Consider the following 18,635-nt stretch of genomic DNA (forward strand, 5'->3'; position numbering starts at 1 on the left):
TCCACGTTGCATCTCTTCAGTGTCAGAAGGGAGACAAGACAGCAAACCCACAAACCTAGAATTGAGACTTCTGCATTTTGGCTCCATCCTCTTCTTTCTGCTGACTGATAAAACCTCTGTAATTTCTTAGTCCAGCTAGAAGCATTGAGGGACAGATGTCTGGAAGCTTGTACTAAGTGGACTGGAAGCCCTTAGTTTGAGGTTAAGATTCACAAAACTTAATAGGTTTTTCCTGCAAGCCATTGCTTGCCCTGTTGGCAGGGCACAGAGGAAAGCTAGCCATACTCTTGCTGCCACCTCTCTACTTAGTAGAGGGCAGAACTTGACAATTTGTCAATTTGGAGAGAAAAAAATTACTGCCTAAAGCTCTGTCCTCTGAATTATCGGTGTTTTGTAACCGAATCATCTGGTCTTGAAATCTTGGATGCAGTTTTTAGGGACATGTTATGTAGCTCCTTTAGGATCAATTATTTAAATGTATTTTAATTAGCAATTAAAATACATTTCTGACACCTCTCCTATAAGGAAAGGCTGAGAGAATTGGGATTGTTCAGCCTGGAGAACAGAAGGCTCTGGGGAGACCTTATAGCAGCCTTATAGTACCAAAAGGGGCCTACAAGAAAGCTAGAGAGGGACTTTTTACAAGGGCATGGACTAATAGGGCGAGGGATTATAGCTTTAAGATAAAAAAGGGTCAATTCAGATTAGATATTAGGAATAATTTTTTTTACAATGAGGGTGGTGAGACATTGGCACAGGTTGCCCAGAGAAGCTGTGGCTGCCCCATTCCTGGAAGTGTTCAAGGCCAGGCTGGATGCGGCTTTGAGCAACCTGGTCTAGTGGAAAGTGTCCCTGTCCATGGCAGGGGAGTTGAACTAGATGACCTTTTAAAGGTCCCTTCCAAGCCAAACCATTCCATAATTCTAATCTATTTTAAAATATGTATTAAAAAAACCCCTAACTATAGAATTTCTTTTATAAGCATTTTCCAAGGAAAAATCTCTGTGTACATCACTGTTGTTATTTTTGCTAAGCCACATAATTTAATATTTCATTCTTAGTTAATATACTAGAAAAATATTTACTTGGAGACATGATTCATTCTGACTAATGGGATTAAGCTAATTCAGACCAAAGCTGAATAAATAAATAAATTTAAAATTGTTTGGGATTTTACTTGGGTTGAGTTTTTTATTTGTTTGGTTTTTGGGGGTTTGTTTGGGTTTTTTTTTTGTTGATTTTTTTTTTTTAAAATGGTAGAATTTCATGTGTGAAATTAAGAACAGATAGAAATTAAGATAAGGCAGAAGTGAATCTGACCTGAGCTGACCCATCTGGCTAGTACTAATCTCGCTAGCCTGAAAAATGTTGCAGTGGATCACATCCTTACTGTTTGAGTACTTCTTTGTAGCTAATTAAATGAGAGATGATCATCAGTGTCAGAACTTTAAATCCTTGGTTGTTGCATCAGAAAGTGTTTTAACAGCTTTGTCATTATCTTAATTTTAAAATATTGAAGTACCTCCTCAAAAGCCAATCAAGTAGTAAACTGTATGAAGAAGTAATTACTTCATGAAGGATTTTATTTGTTTTGACTAAAAGTGAAAGAATATCAACATTTTTATCCACTAAGATGTCAGCCTGATCTCTTGGCTGCTATGCACTATGGAAAAAATTGAAGGTCACCTTTCCCAAATGATCTGCTCAGATATGCAGATCCTGGAGGTGATCACATCTACCAGCCTGCTACAGCCTGAAGAATGAGCTGGTCACAGCTCTTGGAGGTGATTTCTTTTTTCTTGGTAGCCCAAGGCAGTCTCCTAGAGGCGAGGTGTTTTAAGGCCAGATTAAAACCCGGCTTCCTCAACAGCAGTACGATAAGCCATTAAGGAAGCAGCTGAAGAAGCAGCCTGGGATCTGATGGTAGCCCACAGCACCAACTCCCAGCTCCCCAGGAAATCTGTTTCCAAGTCAGGCTCCGCTGAGTGTTTTGATTCCAACTAAGCAGTGGTTTAGAATGAAAAGTGGCTTTAGTATTTTGAGTTATTCCTAGTAACAAGCTTTTGGCCTGGTAGTCATAAATGCTTTTTTCTTTGCTGACTAAAAAGAAAGCTTCATATTTTCCCCTGAAAATATTAAGGAAAATTCCTGCTTTAAAATGTGAGGACATCTGCTGGGATGCTGGGAAAGGGCAGACTGCAAAATGCGTATTCATAGTGGAATGATTTGAGCAGGAATATGCCAAAAATTATTAATATTGCAGCATTCCCTCGAGGCTGAGAATTTCACATTTTATCCACAAAGGAAACCAAGGGCCCATATCTCAGTGTTTCTGTGCTATTAGCTCTAGGAGAACACTTAAGACCTGCATAAGCCCATCCAGACATAAAAATCTGTAGAAGAGAAATCTCTGGAAATTCCTTTTAATCACAGATGAGCCTAGGGAAGCTGGCATCCTGTGTGGCAGACCAGCTCAATCAGTCCGAACCACATAACAGCCTTCCACAGCTTCCAATGGTACCCTTGGGGTGGAAGTGCTTTTCTTGCAGCTGGAAACGAAAAATGGCCTTTTCTTCAGCCTACCAGCTCTTACAGTGGCTGTCCCAGAACTTGCAGAGAAGCTTCTGTGATGGGACTGGCACAGCCACATGTTGCCACATTGCAGAATTGTGGTCTGAAACGTAGCATCAACTTTCTTGGTTTTGTTAAAATGGAGAAAAAATGCCGTTAAAAAACTAATCCTGGCTTATATCCAAAGCCATAAATTGAGCCAAAGTTGTTGAATTCATAGACTTTGGTGAAATTGTGGAATTGGAATTCTGTTCCAATACTTTAGTGTAGTCTTAATAAACTTGCTAAGATTAAAGCAACTCTCATCTTATCAGCAGAAAAGGTATGGCTGGGAAACCAATACATATATCTGTTCTGGCTGTTTGGTCAAAATTACATTTAGCAGTCAGTTTTCCTTATGTACTTTCCTATATATCTGTTTAATCTGTTTCTTTCTGTCTGAAATTGTAAGATGTTTGAGAGGCTGGAACCATCTTCTAGATTTGTGTTTGAGAAGTGCTTTTGCAGTGATATTTTCTGCAGGCATGAGACTGAAATGAGGGGTGGAAGTGTACACATTTTAAACTCCTCTGCTGAAGTTTTCAGATGCCTGTCTGCAGACAGCTCTGCATATTGAGACAACCAATACAATTTTCAAAAATTCTGGCCCCTTCTTGCCCTGTGCTCCACATTACCCATAGTGAGCTCAAATCCTCTTTGCAGCCAGTCCATGTCAATGATACTCTATAGCCCTTTCTCCAGCATCTATTATATTCCATTTGGGAACCATGTTGGGCACTGGTGGGTGGAAATTGCTGGTATAGATGAGAGCGAAAGTTGTTTCACAGCTGAGTCAATTTTGTTAATGCAAAAATGGTGGTGCACCAGACATCTGGTTAGAATTATTTTTATTCCATCCTTAATAATGAGTAACTTAAACACTGTGAAGCAAAATATAGGCTCCCCTATAGTCTGTATACTCCCCCCATACAGTCTGTGTACTTTTAGACAAGAGCAAAGCTGAAAAAGCTGGGAGAAACTATTTTTGTGTTGCCTTCCCAGCATATCTGCCACTCTTTGCTCTATATATATATTTATGCTTTATCATTAGTATTTTTAAGCATCTTTAAGATGCTTCAAAGAAGAAATTATTGATGCTTTCATATAATTGTTAATAGATTGGTATTGTACAACTGTTACGAATTTAAAGTAAAATTATTATCTACTGCTTAGAGAAATAGATTAGTCTTAAATTATCCTAAGCATGTTAACTGTGCACAGTGTAACTTTGTTTAATATGATAGACGCAAAAGTAGAAATGAGAATAGGATGTGTTAAACCAGATACTTTGTAAACTGATTATCCCAGGATATTAGGTTCCATTAAACTTAAAATAAATATGTTTTTCTTTTTGTTCCTTACTCAGGGGCGTGCCTCATTAACGTCTGAGAAGCAGCATTTTGCCCACGAACATGCTGAAATGAAGGATCTAGAAGATATTGTTAGAGATATAAAACCATCTGTGCTAATAGGTAATTTCTTTGACTTTAAAGCAATGACCTTATTCTTTGTTGAATAAAAATGGGGATGTGGCTTTGTCTAAAGGCAAGATCAAGTTCCTCTGAACAGAGTTTACCTTTGTGTGTTTCTAGAAAACACTGGGCGCATAATGGACTCTATTAAGCAACTGAACAAATAGTAGCTATCCACACATGTAACACTGCTTTCACTCTGAGCCACCCATTTACAGAGAGGATGATCCGAGTCGGTTTAAACATCTGATGGAGGACCTTACCACCTTCCTAAATTATTTTTGATTTGACGTAGATGTAGTAGAAACAGCCTCAAACTTAGAGTGAGAAAGCTGAGCTAAGCACATATTAAACTATGTGAGTATGAGTATGCTGTATCTGAGTCTTTGCTCATATTTAGGTCCTTAGCCAGCAGTCCTTTATGTAGACCAAAATGCAGATTTTACAAAGACTTTTTCTTTTGTAAAAGCTGCAAGATTGTGATCTCAGTAACAGATTGCTCAGCTTTCTGTAGTTTGATTATTGTATTTCAGTGACAATTTAAGGAATGAACTGCAAGTACTCTTGAGTAATTTTTTTTATACATAAGACTTGAAGATTATCTGGCTAGTAAAATCATTTATCAGATGCTAGAAAAACTGAAATGCCACAGTGAAAATTATCCTGCATTTTATGAGCTATCTTTCTGACTATGCCTAGACCTCATGGTTGTTGTTCAGTAAAATCTGCTTTTGACAGTGGTCATGACTGAGGTGAATAAAGTTTATGTTTTCCTATGCTACAGGAAGATGTGACTGTAAGACAGAGACCAAGTAGTCTAGAGGATTTATTTAATAAATTTATTTAGGGAAAATTTGTTGTTATGAAATATGGTGTTTACTGTGTGTCATTTTTATATATAAACCTATGTGACTCTCCCTCAAGGTCACTTTCTGTTATCAATTCTGAAAAATGAAGGCTCTTCCATCAGAAACAGCAATGAAAACTAATATTGAGGATTTTTGGTTTGAGTGATTAGCCATTCAGTATCTTCCCTGGGGTAGCAGGAGTAATGGGGAAATATGTTGATAGTCCTTCTCCCAATGTTTTAACTAGCTCTGTCTCAGCAAATCCTCATATACATTTCATTGCCTGTGATGGCTCAAGAAAAAGCCTTAACTTCGTTTGAATCAGTATAAGAAATTGCAATTTAAAAAAAAAATAGTCCATGAGCATTTTGTTTTAACTTTATATTTGAAGATAGTTGTCATTCTTACTATTGGCTGTCCAGAAGCAATTTTAGAATGCATCAAACATTTAGCAACTGAAGAATTAACCAGAAACCAAGGTGTATAATGGGCTCTTATATAAGTGGGCCAAAATCATGGCTGCATTAACTATTCATCAAGCATAAAGTGGCCCAGCTGGTCTAGCAGAGCTTTTGCATCTAAGCATTCTTGTCCATTCATAGAAGGTGAAGTACAGAGAGCTCAGAGTTGCAAAAAATAGTACTGTGCAACAGATGATACCATACTTCATGTGGAATCAGTCAGAAAATACTCTGAGGCACCTTACAGAAATGTTAGTCCTGAAGCATGACCTTCTGGCCAGCTCTGTGCAGTGAGGGCCCCTTTCATCTCCCTTCAAGGACCTTGTGCTTTCCTCAGGCAGATACCAAAATGTCCTTTTAGATTGGGCAATGTTGGGATGCTCATTTGAGCATGAGTAACAAGAGGTTACAGTACTGACCCAAATTCCAGGCTCTCCTCTCCCTGTCCAGGTTTTAATCCATTTCCACTCCCCCCAAGAGAGGGAAAACCAGCTCTTTTTCCTGCTTTGGAAACTCAGATTCACCCCCACTCAGAATGGGGTGTCAGGCACTGTGGGCTCTGAGCAAGGAGGAGACTCCCTTCTCTCCAAGCCAGGAGAGAGAAGCCTCCTGGAAAATAAAGATGCTTAATTTTCCTCCAAGATCTGTTTATTTGTTTTTCAGTAAAGATGTGGGGAGGAAGGACCTTATGCTTGGATTGCCAGCTCTCATAGATTAGTCAGAAATATGAGTATACCTGGTATCTCAAAAATATCACACAGCCCCCTTTTTGGTTGCGAAGTGCCTGAGGTCCAAAATGTAATATTGCTGTGTCACTGTGTGTCTGTGATGCAGCAGAGTGCAACCTAAGTTAGATGCTTTCATGCTGCAAGACTGGCATTCAGTTCTGTGAAAAGCATTTGTAAGTGTGGACAGTATAGGGACTATGAAAGTGTCTCTGGTGAGATGAAAAGGGATGTATTAAAAAAATAATAAATTGCTGTCAGGGAAGGCTTAAACTCAAAATTGGGATTATCCATCAGCTCAGCTCAGCTGTAGAAGGCAGAGACTTTACTCACCATGTCAGAAAAGACTGAAATATGACACACTGGATTTGGGAGAAACTATCCAGACTGTTGCATAAGACTTTAGGAGCCAGAGTTGTATCTATCCATTACTGGATTTACCTGCAGATTGAGAGATACATTTCTATGTTATATAGAGGGCTTGAGAAAAGTGAAAGGAGAAATTCACCTGATTGTACAGTGTTGAATAGGTTTTGCCTTATGTTAGGGATAATACTGAAGTTTTACTGTTGCAAAATCTTTTAAACAAAACTTTATTTTAACCACGTTAGGAAAAAGGTTTCACTCCATTTTAAAGAGGGAGATAGGCAGTAAAAAGAGCTCTGTTCATTTACAAGTGACATGTGTGTCCTACCTTGAACTGATTTCATTTGTCTACTGTTATGTGTGTGTTTTTCTTCTTTAGGAGTTGCTGCAGTTGGTGGTGCTTTTACTAAACAAATTCTTCAGGATATGGCTGCTTTAAACAAACGTCCTATAATTTTTGCTCTCAGTAATCCTACCAGCAAAGCAGAATGCACTGCTGAGCAGTGCTACAAATATACAGAGGTAAAGAAACATTAACATCTCTCCAGTATACATTTTGAAAAGTAAATCTGAAATTAAATTTAAAATGGGAGGAGGACAGAGGATGGAGTAGCAAGCACTAATCATGTCTATGTGCATAAATAGAATTAGTTAAATTAAGTAACAGGTTTTTCGGATTTTATCAAGACGATTGCACTGAATTCTCTACATGCTTGCGCTCTCGTAAAAACATAAAATAGCTTTTACTGGTGTCAGGCAAGACTCATAACCTTTATTATAACTGAAGCATCTGTAGCCATCAATGATTAAAGCCTTATGCCTGTTTTTGAACTGCACCACTTTGTGAAATATATACACACAGTGGCATGCTTTTCATGTGAGATTTTAGAAATACTCTTTAGGGTAAGAAAATACTTAAATTCATGAAACATAATCTTTAAAATCATTCTTCATTAAGAACTGGGGTAATTGACTCCTCCTACAAAGACTTCTATTATAGAAACACAGGTGAAAATTAAGGGAACTGTGCTTGCTTATTTATTGTTGTATTAAAGAGGTGCTAATAATCATGTTATCCCGTAATTCAGTCTAAAATTTGAAAGGTATGTGTACTTGACTGTATGTGTTTCCTACTGGATTGTGTTTGGATTTCTTGTCAAATGCAGGGCAGTTTGAATGACAGTTTTGCAGTGTTTAAAAGACAAATTTAGCATGTCTACTCCCTACTGCAGAGATGCAATTACAGCACAGTGCAGGTGCCAGGGAAGCAGCCTACATGAAGTATTGGTTATAGTGGATAACCACATCTGGTAAACAGAGCAAAAGACACACTGAAGTATTTGATCTGTCACCAAAACATATAATAAGCCAGCCATGATAATAGTGCATGACACAAACCAAACAGAATATTCTTCTGAAGAGCTGAATAGCAAGAGTGGCATATTCTAAAATGCACGTTTCCAGTTCTCTAAAACAGGCATAGGTATTTCTGATATAAAGTGCCTCTGAAGTATTTAACAGTGACATTTATCACTTCAGCAGTGCTAGCATAAATAAAGGCTGGCTTTTCTTCTCCATCTAAATTCACTGCTTAAATTTGAGGGTGCTCCCTCCCCAGAGAGGCAAGAACCAGGGGCCTTTGGCCTGCAGAAACAGAGCCTGTGCAGTGTCACTCCACTCTTTAGTCCAAACTGCAGAAATTATTTCTCTCTGCCTGTGCATCAGGAATGATCTGAGGAGAACCACCAGTGCTGTGGGAGAGTCACCTCTGAGGTGTGTCTTCTGCCACTGCTCAACAGCACTTGATAGTGTTGGCATCTGCTCCCATCAGGGTGTTCCTCATCCCAGGGGAACAGTGATGCTCCGTCAAGACTTGCAGCTCCCTGGCAGCCCATCTCTCACAGCTCAGATGGTGTCACAACTGTAATTGTGCAGGCTGCCGAGTGACACCAGGACTAGTATTCCTCTCAGCTAATGTCAATACACTAGCAGCATGAGCCCTGTTGCTACCTCTGGGCCACTCCACAGGCTTCTGTCCTTCCCTGCAGTTGCCTGATGTGTGCTATGCCAGCACATGGGCCACTGTTTGGGTCCTGGGAAAACATACTGAGGTCCCACACAAGTTACAACATAAACTGAATTAGAGCCAGTTGTCTTGTCCTTGGGACAAGTGGTATGGTGTAACCTGTACCGCTATGGCTAAATTCTCTAATTCCCCCAAAAAGGCTGGCTCTTCTGTACTGCCTACATGCACCAGGCATGGTGCCTGGGCCCTGTCAGCCACAGTCCTAGTTGTCATTACCCAAAAATCTGCTGGGAAACATTCTAATGGTTCATCAGTACTGACCAGTGCCTGACTTGGTGCCCTCACCCTGCTCAGTATATTACAAAGAGGGGAACCACGAGGTCCAGGCAGAGGAGGTCCCACACTAACATGTGCTGTAGGTTACATTGTGAGGTGATGTTCCTGGAACAGAGCTTGCCCATTTGTTGTTCTGTTGAGCTGTGGAGTGGGCCCAAGGGCCTGAAATAGGAATTGGGAAGAACAAAGAGCTCTGCTCACAGCTCCTCAGAAATTGCCCCACCCAAAAATGCAACACTTAGTTGCCTTGGTGTCATTTTCGTGGATGCTTTTCTTTTTGGGAAAAAGAAATCCAGTAGCATCACCTGTTGCTACCATGACTGTATTGTCCACTTTGAGTTTTACAGCTCCAGATGCATACTTGCTTCCCATGTACCCTTCTGCTGGCATGGACTCACAAAGTGAATAATGAGTGCTGGCTTTCAGTTTCTCCCCTTCTAAATTGTATGGATAGCTCTTACCTGAATAAGGCAGCTGTTACTCTCTGACATCAGACAGTCTCAGAGAATCACCAGTGATTTGTAGGATCAGCATCCTTATGTTCTTGAGCCATATTCGGTCAAATAGCTCTAACACCCTCAGAAAAGATACTAAATAGATGCAACCCAGCTTCCACAGTGATGGATATTTAGAAGGCTGTGTGAAATATTTCAACGGCAATCTCTCATCTAACATGCTTGTTTTGCCTTTCTTGTTACAATTTAGGGACGTGGCATTTTTGCCAGTGGAAGTCCTTTTGATCCTGTCACTCTTCCAAGTGGAAAAACTCTCTATCCTGGACAGGGTAACAATTCCTATGTGTTCCCAGGAGTTGCCCTTGGCGTTATTTCATGTGGACTGAGACATATCGGTGAGGATGTATTCCTCACAACTGCTGAGGTACTGTATTCAAAATTATTTAAATTCCTTTATTTAGTGGCTTAGTATTATTGAGCAATTAAACAGAAACAGCTAAACTTTATTTTTAAAACTGGAAAAATACTGTTTCCCGTGTAAGGCCTTTATATGCAAAGCATGTTGGTTTTTATAAATTCTCTTTTAATAAGTTGTTTTAAAAAAGTTAATACTTGAGGTCATCTGACATAAAGTTCACTTTCTATTGGGAAGGAAAAAAGAGAAAGACTTCAGTACTGTATTATCACATGTAAATGCACATATGTACTTGCATGCACAGGCACAGAGGTTTCATTTTAGATAAAAAGGAATTATTATTATTGATCTTAGTAGCTTTGGAATGACTTACGTGTGTGTTGCTTACAAAAATTGTTTTAATTTCTTTCAATTTTTTTTTTTTTAGTAGAGCCATTGGCATAATTTTTTGTGGACCTCCCTTGTCAACAGCAGGTGGAAGTGCTCCATTGCCTTGTAGTTCCTTCTACCACTGTTCTACACAAATGTGATATTATTCTTCCCATTTTCCTTCCTATCGTTTTCTCCATTGGTTCTTCTCCTTCTTTGTTCTGACATTATCCAACATGTGATCTCTCTTCCTTTATCTCCAACTCAGTGGGCAAGAGATGAACAGAGAGCAAACACTTTTGGTTCTGGGAGCCATTCACCACCTACTTCCAGTGATTGTTCCAAATCTGACATCCACTGTCTTACTTTATGATATCATAAATGCACAGGATTGTATCTTCAATATATATGGGAGAAGAATCTGGTCTTTATTATTTTAGAATCTTTTATTCAAACAAAAGAAATGGGCATCAGGAGCTGAAATAAAATGCTTAACACATTTTTTTTTTTAACAAAAAAATTCCCCCAAACAATGTTAATCTTTCTTCAGCTGTTTCTCACACTTTTTTTTTTTTTACAAAAAAATTCCCCAAAACAATGTTAATCTTTCTTCAGCTGTTTCTCACTTAAGAAAATTTAAACTTTTTGTGTTTTTTTCAGTCCAGCATCTTTGCTCCTCGTTTGCTACAGCGTCATTGCACCCTTACCACTCCTGCCTCTGAGACTCACTCTTCCTTCTCTTTCCGCATTGTCCTAGAGTTCCTGTCTCCTCCATTGCCTCTGTTGGTTCTGCTCTTGGCTGGTAGCAAGATCAATGTAATGAGCCTCATAGGACTCAGCTTCCTTCTATCCAGAGTGATGGGGGTTATCCCTGTATAAGCTCCTGGCTACTCAGCTCCCAGGAACATGTTCCTAAGCTCATCCTGCTCAGAAACAGCCTAGGTTCGGGGATTAGAAAGCCCTGGGTAGTGCATGTTGGTCTGACCATGTCCATGCAAAGTAATTCAAAGACTGATGCTTTGGGGTTTTTTAAAAGGTATGTAAATAAAGAAGAAGGCTACCCTCAATTTACCACATTAACTCTAACTGACCTAGATTCACTTCAGTGGGAATTTCTACCCAGTCCAGCTCATACCAGTTACAATCCAGAGAACTTTATCAATGTGCAGTGTCCTAGTCTTCAAAGAAGCTGTGTAAGCACACTTGGGAATACATGGATAGTGTAGGTACCACGCAGAGGAAGGCTCAAAGGAATGAAATTAGAACATTAAAATTGCAGAACAATAAAAAAGAAAAAAAAGCTGCACCAATCAGCAGATGTGTGAATGCCTGACTCAATTCCTGCAGCTTCTCTAAGGGATACTGCATTCCAGATTCTTGTTCCTTCTGTCTTCTTCATGGATTAAAGGGAAGACAATGGCTCTTGGCTATCACTCAAGGGAAACTGATAGGCAGTGTGATTCTATGACAGGCAGTGTGTCATATGAAGCTTTCTTAAAGGGTGGCACTCTCACGCTTCCCTTGCTGGATTTTGACAGGTTTTTTAAGGTGCATACTATAGGCATCTTTAAAAAAGTTTGCCAGAAGCCTGCCCTCTGTAAGAAAGATGTTCACAATTTCCATCTTTAAAATTAGCAAAAGGCCCAGACTGTCTCCACTGGCTTTAACCATCTTAGGAGGGCAATGATCCATCTCCTAAGTCTTTGGATAATTATATCTTTCCTTTAAATCCTCCCCTGTAATTTCAGTTGGATACAGTGATCCTCACTTTCCAGTCTAAACTGCTGTGTTACACAGTTGTCCTACTTCACTGTAGAAGTTGCTTCGATTTGTTTTGTGTGAAATGGTTCCTATACATAGAGTTCTCATGGATGAAAGGTAGCACATATGTGGATTGAACTGTGTTCCAAGTGAGAAGTCAGAAAAAAGTCTTTTCTGAACAAAGAAATTTAACAGGGAAGTAAAATAATGTCAGAAATGGTGAGGAAGCTTCTAAATTCTCTCTTGAGGTAGAGGTTCTCTCCTGACTCTTCTTTTTTGCTAAAGGTTTTGCTACACAATTGCCTTCCTCTAATAAAATCCGTAGAAAACTTTGAAATGTAAAAATGTATTTTTTATCTCTCATAGAAAGTCTCTGTTGGTGGTGAGATCCCCGGATAGCCTCTTGCCTTACGGCTCGGAGCTCAGGGCGTTCACGTGTGGTCTTCTTATGGATGTGAGGAGCAGTGGGTGAGCTGCAGCTCACTGGGCATGGCAACAGCTCATGGATGAAGGAGGAGGCTTTGCCAGAAGACATGTCAGGGGTGTGAAGACTGGGAGGGCTGCGTAGGCCCCTAGCTGAAATTACAGTACAAACCAAAAGTGCTTTTTTTGTTTTGTTTTCCTGGGTTTTTTCAATGGAAGGATAAAATCAGAATAGTTTCATGTGGGTTTTAGAATAGTGCTTAGTAGTCTTCATTTGAAATGAAAGCATCCAAGATGCTGCAAAATTTAAAGCACCAAAACCACGCCTTTTTTAGGGCAGAGGGACCTTCTTAGATTGTAGCAGTAGCTTATCTGAGAAAAAGAAATTATAAAAAGTAGCAGCCCAGGCTGCATACCTGCACCTCCTGTCTTCTTGCTTTGCCACCTCTCCGACTAAATATGACTGAAGTCACAAATAGCTTATTGTAACTACAACAGATTTTACTTCCCTGTTCTTTTCTTCCTGCCAAGTAAAATAGAACATAACTTTGATTTTGGATGATAAATCAAAGGTACTGTAAACTGTAATACCTCTTAATTGCAGGCAATTGCTCTGTGATGACACGGGATGTTACGTATTCTTCTAAGTCCTACCAAACATAACAAAAGGGACAGAGAATTACGTACTAATGAAATATTCTTGGCATGTGTATCCTATGGTTCAGTTCTCCAGAAATAATCCTGTTTCATTATAGAGAATATGTCCTCCAAAAACCAAGAGGCCCCAACTTGCTTTATGCCATTTGTCTTGTCTTGGTTGTTTTTCATTTAGGTTCTGCAAAAAGGCTTAGCTAATTTTTCTACAAAAACCTTGAATTAATTAAAATCTAAAACAAAAATATCCATATTGGGTTAGACCTAAGATCCAAATAGCCCAGTATCTTCCTGTGAAAGTAATCATAGCAGAAGCTAAGGAAAGGAGGATAAATAGGGAAGAAATAGAGTGATCCTTCTGCTGAAATGGCTCCTCAGTATCTGGCAGCCTGTACTGTATGGCCTTCCTGTGCTGGATGTTTTATCCCTGTATGGATTTCTCCTTCATAAATGACCCTAGTGGCTTTTTAAACATGTTTATACATTCAAACATCTTTTGACAATTAGTGTCACGATTATGAGTTCTGCACAATTTTCTGCTGTCTGATGATTTGGTTTCCCTATAGAACCATAAAAAATGCTCACCTTCAGTTGTCTTTTGCATTTTTTTTGTTTTCTCTTTTTTTTCTCCCAAGTTTATTTTATTATTTTTTGTCTCCTTGTACAAAATATAACCTTTTGATCATCCTTGTTATTCTTTATACCACTCTGGATTCTATTCCATTCTTGTTTGAAGTATGTGAGCAGTGTTACACTGTGAAGTTATATATTAGTTTAGTTACATTTCCTGTGTCACCTCTTACTTTCTCAATAATTCCAAATGTTGATTCATCATTTTTCCCCTGCCACTGATCTGGTGTTCTCAAGGAGTGTTTTTTAAAGACCACATGAAGGTGTCATTCTCTTTGAAAAATGCTTGTTTCTGTGGTTTTACGTAGTTTTTAATGATGTTACAGGACTATGTCAGAAGGAACAGCGTGGCATCTAGACAGTTGAACTTGCTCCCTCTCCCACTTCAAGCACTGCCTAAATATTGTTACTTTCTATCAACTCCATCACAAAACAGAAGTACTCCACTTCTGAACCATTTTTTTTCAGTGATGCATTACACTAACAGCAGCTTGCTGTTGATTTCTTCAGATTCCATCTTTCCTACAGAGCCCTGATAAACTGTTAAAATCAGAGATTTCATGTTGCAAGCTCCTCTTTACTCATTCAGATGCACATCAAAGGGCTGTGTATCATTATGAAATAACCCAGTTACTATTATGGGGAGCAGTAACTAGATTTCACGTTCTCTTAGCTCCCCCTAGAGGGTTTTCCTGTGCTAAATTCCTCAATATCAGATTTAAATGTAAGCAAGTAATTTTCCCGTACTTGTTATACTGAAGAGTATAATCTCTTATTACTCTTCTGGATTGCATTTTCACTCCAAATGGAAAAACTTACAACACCTACCAACATGCAGTTAGATCACACAAGAGGACTTTGGTTCTCTTTGAACCTGGAGTTACTTTAGTTCAATCTACTTACATACTTCTGCCAGAAGGGATGCATTGATGTTATCCAGGCATGTGTTCTGAGGCTATTCTAGTTGTTTGCAAGTAATGTATATTTCCCATATGCAACAAGAACTGTTGGAAGCAGTTTGCTCTGTTTCAAGTATCTTCAGAGTAAATTCCCTCAAAAGTGCACTTCTTTCTTTCTCTTTGTTATCAGTTGCATTCCTCAGTGTTTCTAGATTTTCCTAGTGTTTTCAGAACGTCTTGTTGGGTCATACATGTTGTCATCAGATGCTATCCAGACCAGAGTTTTTCTTATATCCACATCTGGATCACCACAAAAGGCTATTTTCTATTTCAATTTTCTGTTCCCCAAATGACAGGCAAATTTTTTCCTGATGATACCAGAAATATCATTAGTCCCAAAGGCAGCCCCACGACCCTTTGCTTCTTGAAAGGTCTCTGTTGCAGGAATAGAGGAAGTTCATGAAGTAAGCCCATAAGCAGACAGTGCAAGCAGTGTCTCCTCACTCTGCACAGAATGTCCTCACACTCTGTGGTAACAGAAGGTTTTGCATGTGGCCAATGAGTAAACAGTAAAAACCAACTTCTCCAGCTTGCTGTGCTTTCCTGATCTGTTCATTGCTGGTGATGGCAACAAAACATTTCCAGTGTTGCTAGGAAGATGAAGCAGGAATATTCAAGCCATAAAGGAGATGCCGCTCTCAGACATGCATCAAAATCCCTGCACTGTTCCTCTCCTGGTCAGTCTGGTGAAAAATCAAGCAAAGACCCCCTTCAGCCTTCAGGTGGAGTGGACAGACCGTTCTAACAGCATCTTTTTCTGTCCAAGAATTTAGCATTAGACCTTCTATTTCAAAATCCAACTACAGTGACCGGCAAGCCTTTAAAAGGCTCTGGATAATCTTATTTTGCTTTGTTCCGTGGTTGACCATACTTACTTTTATGATCTCATACAGGCTAAATCTGTGAGCTGGATGCACAGCAAACCTACTCAGTCACCAGTAATTTCATTCAGAGCATTTTATACTTAAGGGTTTCAGCTGTTCTCTGTACAGGTTGACTTGACAACTGTCAGAATAATAGGTGCTTTGAATTCTAGAAGTCTTTGATCCAATTACAATTGTTAGCTGGAATGTTTATCTCACTATGAACTATTTAGTAGTTTATGTGTGTCATGGACTTACTCAAAACTTGAATAAGTCTTATTGTCTGAGTGAGAAAAGGGCGTAACTACCTAAATTTCTAGTTCTTGTGTAGCTACTCCTAATGACAAGGCTGGCTCTAAAAACACTGCCTAGGTCGATTAAGGAATATCTCTGTGATTTGCCAAAGCAGAAACATTTTTTTGCTTAAGACTAGATCACTGTCTAATAAGTGCAGCTTCATCTGCATGTCAAGTTAAACATCTCTACTTCATTTCTAGGTTATAGCTCAGCAAGTTTCAGAGGAGAATTTACAGGAAGGTCGTCTCTACCCTCCATTAGTCACTATTCAGGATGTGTCAGTGAAAATTGCTGTGAGGGTAAGTCATTTCAGTCTTTCATGGCTTCTCTTCTTCCCACGCTCTCTACATAACTGAACATTTGACTTGATCAACTAACACACCTTCACACAAGTTGAAGTTGGTTTACATCAATCAATATTGGACACGTACCAGTTTCAAAATTAAATTTAAATTCATAAATGTAAATGTAATCCCAAATGCAAGAAGGAGAGCTATGGAACTATAGCAAGTGTTTCTGTGTAGAGCCCAGACTGTGCTGTCCACCACTCAGGAGCAGATTCCCAGCCCCAGTCATGCCAGCTGCACATCTGAAGGCTTTTGGCCCTTCATGGTTATCAGTTGCCTGTCAAGAGAGTAAATGTCCACCTGTGTCCAGACACTGTTCCCTCTTGTTCCCATGGTCACTCTGGCCTATCAAAATAATTAACTACAGGGGATGCTTTTTATTTATGGCTTGGGTTCGGGTCAGCAAATAATTCATTGGTTGTTTTTTTACCAGCAAATACACACCTGATGAGGATGGATTTTCAGAAACTGACCTAAACCCACAGTTTTCCCAGAAATTTGGCTGTCCTGGAGAGAAGAAGAAGTTTTCAAATACTGCATTTATCCAAGTTCCTCCCTCATTCTGTTTTTAGGGAGTGGTTTCAATATTTTAGGAGGGTATTTTGCTGGTCTTCTGTGCTTTTTTTTTCTCTAATTATTGTTTTTCTCTTGGTCACTTTAATGTGAATAATTCCACTTACTCTATATTTTTTGAAAGAATAACAAGAAGCCCTCATGCATGAAACAGTTTCCCTAGATTGACTCATTTTGTATATTTAAGAAAAAAAATTCCTATTCACAATTTACTTCATCTCAGACAAGTAAAAACTCTGTTCTGTAGAAACCAAAACGTTACCTGGATTCCTCAGGCAAAATCAAATTGACTGTGTGTTTGGCAGAAACACAGTGAGAGAAATTCCTCTTCTACTTGTACATGTTATATAAAAAACAAAAAAAGGAAAATGCTACCCAATGATTCTCTCTTCCTGTTCTCTGTTGAAATTTTATTCCTGCAAATACTTGCTCTGGCTCATACAGCCCAAGAGGTTTAGCAGTGGCCTCTGCCTTTTCCGGGAGAGTAGCAATATAAAAATATTTTGGAATACCAAATGTTGGATATAAATTCAGACCTTATTCAACCATGGTAATTATGTGCAGAGACCTGAAGATAAGCCTTAACATAAACACCCAAAGTGCTTCTGAGTCAAACTGAGTTGAGGTTCAGATTAATCCTAGAAAAGATATCTAAATACGGTGACTTTGGGTATCAGCTTCTCACCAAACTAAAACATTTAAAGGGAGCTAAGGAGAGCAGGAAGAAGACAATCTCCCTTTTATTCAAAGAAGGAGTATTAGTTTGTTTCCTAAGTATAGTTTCAAGCAGATCTTTCCAAAACGTGCTGCTGCATAAAACCAGTGTGACTGAATTCTTTTGTTTCGTAGATGAATGTCCAGTCTAAAGATATATGTTTCTCAAGCAGGTGTTCTTTAGAAGAGAAAGGCTACTTTGATACGTTGAGTGGGCTTCAACCCCTTCTAAACTTAATTCTTACTGCAGCTATACTTGTGATGCATAATTGATTCACTTAGGTATGGTCTGGGTGAAAAAAGAGCAAGCAAATAGTTGTATTTGCCCCAACTATCCCTAGAATTAAATCTCTGCACTATGTAGGACTAATTTACCTTTTCTGCTTACCTTTTCTGAAGTATATTATCAAACGATGGCAAATAATAGTTTCTAGACTTCTCTAGTATGCAGGGAGTGTGGAAGCTTTGAACACCTCACACTTTTCTTACAGTGCTTTGGAGAAGATGGTTAACCAGGGGAGTGTGAGGATAGAAAAGCAGAAATTGTATCTCAGTGCTGGATGCTTGTGGGATATTTTATCCACCACTGCCCATTAAAAGCTAAGATATTACTGGGCAAGGAGGAGCACTGTATTTGTAACAGCAAAGACTTTTTGAAATCCTGTTCAAAAGTAGCGTGAGTCAGACCCAGTTCAATACAAACATCATCCTGTTTCTAGACTTATTCACTGCATATGAGCCTGGATCCAGTGTGAGTACAGGTGACTGTCAGCACCAGAGGAGACGAAGTCTCATGTTGATTTTGAACTAATTCCTACTTTTAAATCCTGCTAAGTATACTCAAATAGTCTATCAGCACTAATTAGGATTGTGCATCTTTCTAGATCGCAGAAGAAGCCTACAGGAATAACACTGCCTCCACCTATCCTCAGCCCAAGGACCTAGAAGCCTTCATCCGCTCTCAGATTTACAACACCGATTACAACAGCTTTGTGGCTGACACCTATACCTGGCCTGAAGAAGCCATGAAAGTGAAACTGTAAATATTTAATGAAGAATGAACAAACCAGCAGCAGTTAAAAAGCATTAAAATATAAAGATCATCTCTGCCTAGGAAGCCCAAGAATAGCTAATTTTTTAAGATTCAGAAAACTTTTTCTAAATCATAGTATTTCATTAGCAACTCAAATCAAGAAATCGTGAATCATACATCAGAAAATAAAAATTAATCTGAGAAGTATATTTGCATTGTTTGGTTATTTTCATTGTTATTTTATTTGAGATATCCTCCACTACAGTCTGATAGATCTTTTTGAAATAAGTGGCTGTAT

At 39.0% G+C, this 18,635-nt stretch overlaps 1 protein-coding gene across 1 annotated transcript in view; it reads left to right on the plus strand.

The window, feature by feature from the left end:
* The window catches only part of ME1 (malic enzyme 1), a 165,101-nt gene extending 146,556 nt beyond the window's left edge, over positions 1 to 18,545 (plus strand). Inside the window, exons 10-14 of the mRNA XM_018078070.3 lie at positions 3,977 to 4,082; positions 6,862 to 7,004; positions 9,550 to 9,723; positions 15,871 to 15,969; positions 18,189 to 18,545. Of these exons, the coding sequence (XP_017933559.1) occupies positions 3,977 to 4,082; positions 6,862 to 7,004; positions 9,550 to 9,723; positions 15,871 to 15,969; positions 18,189 to 18,347 (681 nt within the window). The 3' untranslated portion in view covers positions 18,348 to 18,545. The remainder of the gene's footprint in view (positions 1 to 3,976; positions 4,083 to 6,861; positions 7,005 to 9,549; positions 9,724 to 15,870; positions 15,970 to 18,188) is intronic.
* Positions 18,546 to 18,635: the final 90 nt, after the last annotated feature.

Source organism: Manacus vitellinus, unplaced genomic scaffold (genome assembly GCF_001715985.3).
Source record: "Manacus vitellinus isolate BGI_N305 unplaced genomic scaffold, ASM171598v3 scaffold_4_pilon, whole genome shotgun sequence".
In the NCBI taxonomy this organism is placed as follows: domain Eukaryota; kingdom Metazoa; phylum Chordata; class Aves; order Passeriformes; family Pipridae; genus Manacus; species Manacus vitellinus.